The sequence below is a fragment of the Thamnophis sirtalis genome, unplaced genomic scaffold, assembly GCF_051295495.1.
Source record: "Thamnophis sirtalis isolate CommonGarterSnake01/CBP01778 unplaced genomic scaffold, rThaSir2_p1.2 scaffold_3, whole genome shotgun sequence".
Classification (NCBI taxonomy): Eukaryota; Metazoa; Chordata; class Lepidosauria; order Squamata; family Natricidae; genus Thamnophis; species Thamnophis sirtalis.
Genome location: NW_028261383.1, coordinates 170,547,541 through 170,557,575, shown reverse-complemented (window position 1 = coordinate 170,557,575; position 10,035 = coordinate 170,547,541). Strand labels below are relative to the sequence as shown.

Genomic DNA, 10,035 nt, shown 5'->3' with positions numbered 1-10,035 from the left:
AGAAAAAAAGGAAAAAAGGACAGAGAGACAAAAGGAAGGAGAGAGAGAGAGAGAGAGAGAACACATGGCCGGCAAGCCACTCCCACCAGGTCACATGGCCGGCAAGCCACTCCCACAAAGGAGGCCACACCCACAGAGTAGGTTCAAAAAATTTTTGAAACCCACCACTGATGCAGATATTGCTCACCCTCCCATAACTCCAAATCTGTTTAAGGTCAAATAGCTGAAGGGTGGTTTCTCCATAGCTTATATAATTTTGATTTGGCCGGCCGTGTAAATAAAGGCAACATTAAGTCTTTTTAGCGTCTATAGGATTTTTTAAATTCTTTTGTAGACCACAAAAAGAAAAAGAAAGAAATTGAATTCACACACTTGGCCAATCTTTTTCCTTTTTTATTTTTACGCGTGTGAGTGGAGGCAAAGTTCACATCTTTCTGAGATTCCCCCCACAAATCTGGAAGAACAGGAGGGAGGAACTGCATTCCCAGGTGATGCTAAGCCAAGTTTTTAAACCAAGGTTGTTGAATAAGCCCCTTAACCCAACATGAACACATTGCAGCTTGGTGTTACATGTTTAACCAACCACCCGATGAAGCCTTCGTGGTAGAAGGGGCATGTGTCGGGGGCAGTCATGTATTATTGGCAACGGAATGTTTTGATGGGACTGAGGTAAGACTAGAAGCCTTGAGGGAACTCTGAGGATGTGAAGCCGCAGCATGTGGGGCTACAGGAGGGTGCTTGACTGGGAACTGGGAGGGCTTCCTGTTGGGGTGATGAGGGCCTGGGAAGGGAGCAGAGATCAAGGAAGGGGATGCATGCTGGGGAGTGGGATCCCGTTGCTGCTGTGTCCTTCGTAATTTCTCCCGGACCTTTACGAACTCTGGTTGGCTCCCACCGGGATCTGTTGCTTCCTGTTGTTGATGCTGCAGATAAGAAAGAATACTCCTATGAGATATCCTTGAAGCGTCCACCTGCAAGGCATTTCCTGTCACTGCCTACAATAGTGTTTCTCAACCTTGGCAACTTGAAGATGTCCGGACTTCAAGTCCCAGAATTCCCCAGCCAGCATTCGCTGGCTGGGGAATTCTACGAGTTGAAGTCCGGACATCTTCAAGTTGCCAAGGTTGAGAAACACTAGCCTACAAGAACTGTAGTCATCCCGGTGGCTTGGCCCTCACCTGTTCCCGTCTCTGCTGCCATCGCAGAAGCTCCAGCTCAAGGGGAGATGGTTTCAAGCCACTCTCTGTCCCATCCCGGCGCCGGTTCCGATGCTCTAGAACCTGCAGCAGCTCTGGCTTTGATCGAAGGCTCAAGCCTCTGAGAAGGGAGATTGACACAATACGGGGATTTCATTCATCCTAACCTGAGCAGATGAAGGGTTGTGACAAGCATCCACCCTCATTGAGCCCATCAACAAGATAACATGTACATGAAACCAGGAAAATCTACATAAAAGCAGACAACAGTTCTTTCCTTTCTCAGTCAGGCTTAGTTTGTCTATTAATGTAACACTTTAGAATGGGAACAGTGCAGAAAAATGCTGCAGCAACCAGAACAAAGAGAAGAAATTGTGTGTGTGTGTGTGTCAGTGGTGGGTTCGCACCTATTCGGGAGAACCGGTTGTTAACTTTCTAAGCAGTTCGGAGAACCGGTCGTTGGAAGAAATCTCCTTTTGTTTTTCCACACTTTACAGGACTAATCCTGTAAGGAAGGCAGGAAGGAAACATTCTGGTGTTTTTTCTAGTCTAATCTTTATTGCCCTGCTTACAGAAACTGCCTCTCTGGTTAACATTTATTACATTATAGCAGCTAAGGCAAAGCGCCCATCGACATGAGTGACGTTGAGTTGGCCATGCCCATGTGCTCACATGATCACCAAGCCCCACCTACCCAGATGGTCATTAGGGCAGAGAACCAGTTGTTAAATAATTTGAATCCCACCACTGGTGTGTATGTACTTATGAAGTTTCAATAAAGGATCCCCAGATTTCAGCATAATCGCCCCACATATTGTCTAAATCGGTGAACGACTCATTCATAATTTTCAAAATCATCCGATATAAAGAATGATTGGGCAATAAGGTAATATTTAAAAAAACACATAATTATCTCTCACAAAACAATGATTCAAAAAGTTCTCCGTTGACAAGTGGGGGAACTGAAAACCATTGTCCACCTAAGCTGAAGCTGGGCATACTAAAAAAACAACAACAAGAAATATTCCTAGATGTATGAACAAACATTGGAGATAATTGGGCTTGGTTTTATATCAACTCATAGTTCGCTTTCCTTTAAAAAAAACACAAAGTGGATATATAGATAATGTTAATTTTACTTAACAACTTAACAGTAAATGGATTCGGTACTGAAACTGGGGGAATAACATAAATTTCCCTTCCTACTATGTATATTCCATTCTTTTTTAAGATGAGAAACAATAATTATTGTCTAGTTTCCTGAGTCAAAAATGCTTTGAACCTGCTATGGATTATGGAGGAAATTTGCTGTGTGTTTTGGCGTTTTTACAAATTTGAACTGCAAGTGCTACATGTACATTTGATGTTTGGGTACAGCTACCATTCAAAGATCAAGATTTATTTCTGAATAAACAGAGCAGAGGTCTGAAGTACCTAAAGATATTTGAGAACAGATCATCTTACGTGGAGGTTTTTCCCCCTTCAATCCCATCCACTCAGAGCTCACCTTCTTGTCACTAAGATAGTAAACCTATCAGAATCTTCAGGTATCAAAGCCACCTGGATGTCAGCTCCTTTGATTGTCCTGATGAATTTGTCCAATTTCTTAAAAACAAGAAGCAAGTGGCATTCTGTTGCCTTCATCCAGAATGGTTTTTCAACTAGCCCAATCTAGCCTAGAGTGGAGTCTCCAAGTTTAATGTTAGCTTCCGAAGTTTCAAATTTGATAGCCTACTGCAGCTGCTCCATCCATTACCTACCACCAGTGGTCTACCTCCATTGCCTCTATCTCCTTTTGGATTTTTAAAGAATGTTTGCCTGATGCTCTAGATCAGAGCTGTTAAATTCCCGGCTGGCATGCTGGATGTGTCACATGCTGGCCACCCCCACGCTCGGTTTAGCGAAGAAGGAACAAGTGCCGATACATCGTGTGATGCCATCATGACAACGTGAGTTGGACACCTCTGCTCTAGATGATACCACCACAAAGTGGATGAGTTAACTTGCAAATAAAAGGACACCCCAAAGGTGATTTTCCAAGGGAACTTTTTCTTCACAAACTGAAGAAGATTCTTGGATGAGAAGCGAAATGTTTTCGGAGAACAAGAAAGCCCAGATACCCACCACTGCAAATGGGGTATATGAAGGCGGGAAGAAAAAAATGCCCTACCACCATTGCTTTACATTTTAGCTCTTGTTTATCTAATGCTGGGCTCAGTGACTGAACAAGGTTGAAGCAAAATAAAGGAGAAATGATGTGCTATTCCGCCTTAAGGCGGAAGGGACATATGAGAATTTGGCTGCGTTTGTCTCTCTCCTTCTACAGAGAAGTAGCAGAACAGACATCCGGGTAAAGCTGTCCTTCTCTATTTAGACCTCGAGAAATAGGCCAGCAAATGAGGCTTGAAAAACCTGCTGTTGATCAAAGCCCAGACTGGCTAAGGGCCAGCAAAGGAAAGAAAGGTGACTCCCGCTGTGTCTCATGGGCTGGGAATGTGAGTCAAGTTACAATTCATGTAATCCTATGCACGTCCAGTCAGAAGTAAGTCCAGACTCTGTTGGAGGGGGGGATTCTTACAGGGTGGAGGTTAAAGGGTTGGCACTTGGAGGATCCTGTTGGTAGACAGGGCATTATTTGGCCTATATGGCCAGCCTAGATATGAAGTGAGCTCTTGAGAGAGGGTGAAACTGCATCCCTAGATAGAAACAGGCAGATACTGTACAATTGAAGGACCTACTAGAGACATGTATTACTAATGTTATATTAACACGAGTGCGCATGCATATACACACACTCTCACACACACATACATCAGGGACGTGCAGTCAGGGGAGGCAGAGCCTCACCACTGTCATCATGAAAAGAAAAGAAAAATGTAGAAGGAAAAAGGCTGAGGTAGTTGCTGCCAGAGTCACAGTGGATGACTCTGCTTCGTGCTTAACTGTTTAAAAAAGCCTCTTAAAAAGTGCCCTCTACAGGAGGCGGCAGGAGAATGAGGTGCCTCATTTAGTCTAACTCGAGCAGAGCTAAGCAAGGGTTAAAAGCCGAAAAATTCCTTATGTAGATGAGGCACGTCGTCCTCCTGCCTCCTATAGAGGGCGTTTTTTAGAGGCTTTTTAGAGGCTCTGGGAGCAACTAGCTCAGTCTGACCTCAGAGCTCATGGCTTTTTCCTTTTACATTTTTTCTTTCTTTTCATGATGGCAGGCAAGAGCAGAGTTGAAATCCTCTCTGAAACAGCTGGAAAAGGTGCGTGTGTGGGGAGGAGGGAGGAATTCAAAAAGTTTGATTGCATGCAGAGCCACGTTGCCTTTTCAAACACACACACACACACACACACACAGAGCTGGATAAAAGTATATAAGCCCAGCTTCACTGATTACAAGTTTGAAAAGGCAACGTGGCTCCACCTGTAATCAAAGGCTCGGATCGGAAGGCAGCAGGGGAATGTGGGGGGGCGGTATGGCAGAGAAGCTGCTTTCAAGCCATTGGAAAATATATCCAATCCAACTTCTGTGTTTGTGTTTGTTTGAGAGTGAGTGAGTGAGAGAGGGATCCAACTTCTCTGTGTGCGTGTGTCTGTTTGAGAGAGGGGGGAGGGAGGGAGAGAGGGAGGAAGGAGGGGAAGGGAGAAGAAAAAGAATGAAAGAAAACTTATTTCGCAAAGGAGAAAAACAAATGCTGTTGCTTTAAATCGGAACTGAGCATGCCTGGCTGTGGAATTCTGGGAGTTGAAGTCCACAAGTCTAAATAATTTTGAAACCCCTGTGTCAGTGCCTCACCAGCCATAAACCTCACCGCACGTCACTGACATACATGAGGAATGACCCCTGTTCATTGCTGCTTTTCTCACACAATCTCATTATTTCTATCAATGTGGAGGGTGGGGGGGGTGGAACTGAAAACACAAGGTAAAATATATTCACCTGAAACAAGGGATCAATCTGAATACATTTAGACATCAGTGATACTTCAGTGATTGGGGCAATCGTATTGCAGAACCTTCTGATGTAATGGTTAAGGTGTTGGCTTAGAAACTAGGATATTAAATTCCTCCGTTATGCACAGGTGTTGGTTGGATTATTTTGAGCCAGCTAACCCTATTTATCCTACAATTACCTAAGGAAAATGGTTTTTGTCTGCTACACCTCCAACAAAATATTTGCTCTGCTATTGTACAAAGTTAAAACCCACCCCTCTCCTAGAAAATGAAATATTTAAGGAAATATTAAAAAGGAGGAATATTTCCCCTAAAAAGAGAAGCAGAAACTCAGAAGCAGAAACTCACCCCTCCCCTTTGTTAATGGGCCATTAAGGCCTGGGCCAGTCTATTCTACATAACAAAGGTCTAGCCCCTTCAGGCAGAGCCATTTCATTGCATCACCCGCCAAGTTTCAACCCAACTTAGCACACAAACAACCTACAAAGCTAGCTATGACCTCTGACAGCAACCAATCAGGATACTCTTCCCGTGCCCCAGGAAGTTCAAAGCTCCAGAGAGGGCATAAAACCAAGGGACTCTCAGCATCTCTTCTCTTTTCACCCAGGAGCTCCAAGGCATGTGATCCTGTCCACCATTAAACCATCTTTCCAAACAGCCTTCATGTTTCCAATGTCTTTTTCCCCCACTTAGAACTGAACCCAGATGGACATTTCTTCCAACACTCCCCTATGCCGTGGTTGCCAAGACTCTCTCTTGCAGAAAGTACATTGTTGTTTGTTTTTATTTTAACAGGCTTTGTGGATGCCCTGATATTTTGGTGACATCTTAGGAGACAGCATTTCATCTTCAAATAATAACTGCATGGTGGCTCAGAGGGTCTGATCAGCTTGCACAAAAGCATGCTAGGTTTCTTATTTTGAAAAGTACTTCCCCATGAGGTACATATTTGGTACATCTTCTCCACTGCTAAGGAGGAAAAAGAGTTACATGCACCTCTTCCTCAAAACGCAGACCATTGATTGCTAAACAAGTTGAAATATTTATGTATAAAATGTGGCATTTTAAAGAGTAGCAATCTTGCTCTGGCAAAAGCTGGCAGAATGGCTAATGTGGAATATAATCATGAAAATATATGACTATAAAACAACATATTTTTTGGTCTTTTAGCAATAGTTAGACTTATATACCGCTTCCTAGGGCTTTCAGCCCTCTCTAAGCGGTTTACAGAGTCAGCATATTGCCCCCAACAACAATCCGGGTCCTCATTTTACCCACCTCGGAAGGATGGAAGGCTGAGTCAACCTTGAGCCTAGTGGGATTTGAACAGCCGAACTGCTGAACTGCAGTCAGCTGAAGTAGCCTGCAGTGCTGCATTTAACCACTGCGCCACCTCGGCTCCATGTCTTCAACATGCATGCTTCACTGATGTTTTTTGCTTCGACCAACTAAAGTGGCTTCCCGTCAATACATGGTAAAAGGTGTATGCAGCATTTTGGCCTAGTGTTATACTAAAACAGTTTTGAACTGTTTATGGATACCGCTACTTGTGGCTAGCAGAGTAACAGCTGTATTTCACGGAGTTGAAATAACAGCAAGAGTGGCAGGGAAAGTGAGGCGTTGGTTGATGGGGGTGGGCAGTGCCCGTGGGTCACCCACATAATGTCATACGAATTAAAAAGTAAGCAGAATTGGAGAAGCAAGAAACACATGGAATTTACTGAGCAATAATGTGCCACCTTTTTAGAATAATCAAAATAGATTTCTTCCAGCAAGGGTATCAAACTTTCTCTCAACAATAAACCATAATTTATTTCAGTGGGAAAGTACCCAGACAATCTGCAAAAGTCTTAGGGGGATACATCAACAAGAGGTCCCCAGAAGCCCGAGCTTTCAAAGAGAAGTTATTCCGTCTAGCTTCTGGAAAGCTTATGTAGCAATAGCAGCTTGGAGCTGCAAGCCATACTTGCGATGGGTGAACAGCAACTCCCGGTGTAAGTGCTGCTGGTTTCCAGCGGTTTTGCTGGGGTTTGTGACCCGCAAAGTGGTGACAGGCTGGGCCTCAGCACCCCTGGATGTGGTTTCTGAGCGAGCAGCTAGAAGGAAGGGAGAAGCGGAATTGAGTTCACTGGGCTGTAGAAGTGAGAGACTACTTCTAGACTCCCCTCCCCAGACACACACACCTTAACAAGCCCTCACCATAAATAATGGGTTTTTCCTGCTTTGGGATGGGGGGTGCAAAGCCAGAACCTGAGATTTAGCCTAAATCCAAAGCTGGTTGGAAGTCCTAATGAGGGGGAGGAAATGGGGGACACGACTCTTGTTGGGAGAGGGCAATTCAACCTTTTCCCTTTTGGATGAGTTCATTCTCACTCCCCCCCCCCCCATGCACCACCATGCTTCTTTTTCAAATTAGGACCATACCTGGACCATATCGGTTGGGTTTTAGTTCCTCAAATACCTGTACGTCTTCTGGTTAACTACAAAATTCGATTTAAAACATGTGTATTTCTCAGACCTTCGTATCAGTATCCCTTGATGCATGGTGCTCTTACATGATATTTTCCATTTTAATCAATCGGACTGCTATATTCCTTTATTAGGATATTTAATACTTAGGTTTTTGATTTCTGTTTTAGAAGTACCTTAGTATATTTATCTAAGCTCTGAGTGAAATTAGGTTCCCTGCTGCTGAAGAGTGGAAAAAAATTATAGTGGCTTAAATACCCAGGAGACGTGAATATTATTTAAAAGCAGAAGTATTCATTTCCGTTTCACTTCTGCTAAATGGATTTTTGTAATGTTAATTTTTTTTTATTTAGGTAGAGGTGAAGTGGTAAGGAAATAAATTAACACAATCCCGCTTAAAATGTTTCCTTAAAACTTCCCTCAAGACATTTGATACTCTTAAAGAAACAATTAGGAACTTTTTAGCCACTAAACTGTACTTGTATCATTCCATCCTCTTAGCTACTTCCTTGCAACAGCATCCACCTCACCAATCCACAGCTGGTTGTTCTCACCAGACCCTTCCAGGCGTGTCCAGTTGCCAGCCCTGTCCTGCTGCCATGCCACGCTGCTTGTCTGCTCCACCCGGGATCCAGGCGAATGGAGGTTTGGAAGCTCCCTACCTCCCATCTCCCCCGCGAAGAGATTGGGTGGCCCAGATGCTGCCATCCCAACCAAGTGAAACAATTACATGGTCTCCAATTGTCTCTCCTGCTGCGTCTTTCTGCTCTGCCACCCCCAGCATGTGCGTGAAGAGTGAAACAAGATCCCACTCTAGGCAACCGAGCAGACACAGAGCCAGGATTGCTAAAGGTGATCAGTTTGGAAACCTTCCTCAGGCCTCTTGCTCTAAGGGCAAGCTCACAGCTAAGACTGATGGCGAGTAGCTAGCTATCGTTGAACACAAATTGACCACTGGGGATCAGAAGGTGGTGTCCACCAAGTGTGGAAGGGTCTTTTTCCAAGAGGGGAAACTAGCATCTTTTAATTTGGTTTGATATGGTCAAAATGACTTAATAAAACTTCTATTATTTTCAGTTCATCCTTAAAGCTTTGCTAGGGCTATCGTATATAGGTGGCTCAGTGGCTAAGACGCCGAGCTTGTCGATTAGTATGGTCAGCCGTTCGGCGGTTCGAATCCCTAGCGCCACGTAAGGGAGTGAGCTCCCGTTACTTGTCCCAGCTTCGGCTAACCTAGCAGTTCGAAAGCATGTAAAAATGCAAGTAGAAAAAATAGGAACCAGCTTTGTTGGGAAGTTAACAGCGTTCCGTGCGCCTTCGGCGTTTAGTCATGCCCGCCAAATGACCAGAGACGTCCTCAGACAGCGCTGGCTCTTCGGCTTTGAAACGGAGATTAGCACTGCCCCCTAGAGTTCGGAATGACTAGCACATATGTGCAAGGGGAAACCTTTACTTTTTAGAGCTATTTTTGCTAAGCACAATGCACAGCTTCATATTGTGAGATCCATCTTTGATCACCTCTTCGATTCTATACTTCACAGCAGGCAGTAAAGCTTGCAAAATTGAGCTCAAGGTGGTAGGTTCAGTTTTACTTTCGTTTTTAGGTCCAAGCAGTGCAATCTTTCTTATTTTGTGGCAAAAGAACAAAAATCAACAGGAAGTAATGGGGAAAAAAATTCAACAAATAAGCTATTGACTTTCTCTAATTTGTGGTATAAAGTGTAGCAGGATGGGAGAAGACTGGTAGCTCTGTTTTGGATCAGGACTCTGCCAAAGAGAGAGTTTTTGCTAGAAGCATGGGTGCAAGACAGAGGTGGGTTCCTACCAGTTCGCACCTATTCGGTAGAACTGGTTCGTCAAATCTACTGAACCAGTTAGAAGAGGTTCCACCAGTGCACCCGGAAAGCAGGCCACATCTACAGAAGAGGTTCCAAATGTTTTTGAAACCCACCACTAGTCCTTGGATATGATTATTCTACACTATCCTGCTCATATTTATAAAACTCAGTGCCTCTGTGAAAGGTAAGGATGACTACTGCGTTTGTGGTGCAATCAGAACATTGCGTGTGTTGAAGTTGTTTTAACGCAAATCAAAGATGCCTTTTAAAAAAGAAGTTTACATCCTATTCTTAAGCATGCCAGTGCTGCGTGTGGGGTAATTTAAGGTGGTTCTGACAAGTGTCATCGGCATCTTCATATCCGGTCACATGGGTGGCAAGCCACTCCCATCCGGTCACACGGGTGGCAAGCCACTCCCACAAAGGAGGCCACACCCACAGAGTAGGTTCGAACAATTTTTGAAACCCACCACTGGTGCAAGATGCTTTTATTCAAAATCATTTGAGACTTTAAATCATAAACCCATTTAAGATGGCAATCATGTGACTGCATAGCAATTAACAAGCAGCACCCTTCTAACTTTGCTAACTTG

At 44.0% G+C, this 10,035-nt stretch overlaps 1 protein-coding gene across 1 annotated transcript in view; it reads right to left on the bottom strand.

Annotated features, from left to right (window-relative positions):
* Positions 1-614: 614 nt before the first annotated feature.
* LOC106550542 (5'-nucleotidase domain-containing protein 2) overlaps positions 615-10,035 on the bottom strand; it is a 52,260-nt gene continuing 42,839 nt past the window's right edge. The window contains exons 14-15 of the mRNA XM_087710914.1: positions 1,179-1,317; positions 615-923 (exon numbers count right to left, since the gene is read on the bottom strand). Coding sequence (XP_087567040.1) covers positions 630-923; positions 1,179-1,317 — 433 coding nt within the window. The 3' untranslated portion in view covers positions 615-629. The remainder of the gene's footprint in view (positions 924-1,178; positions 1,318-10,035) is intronic.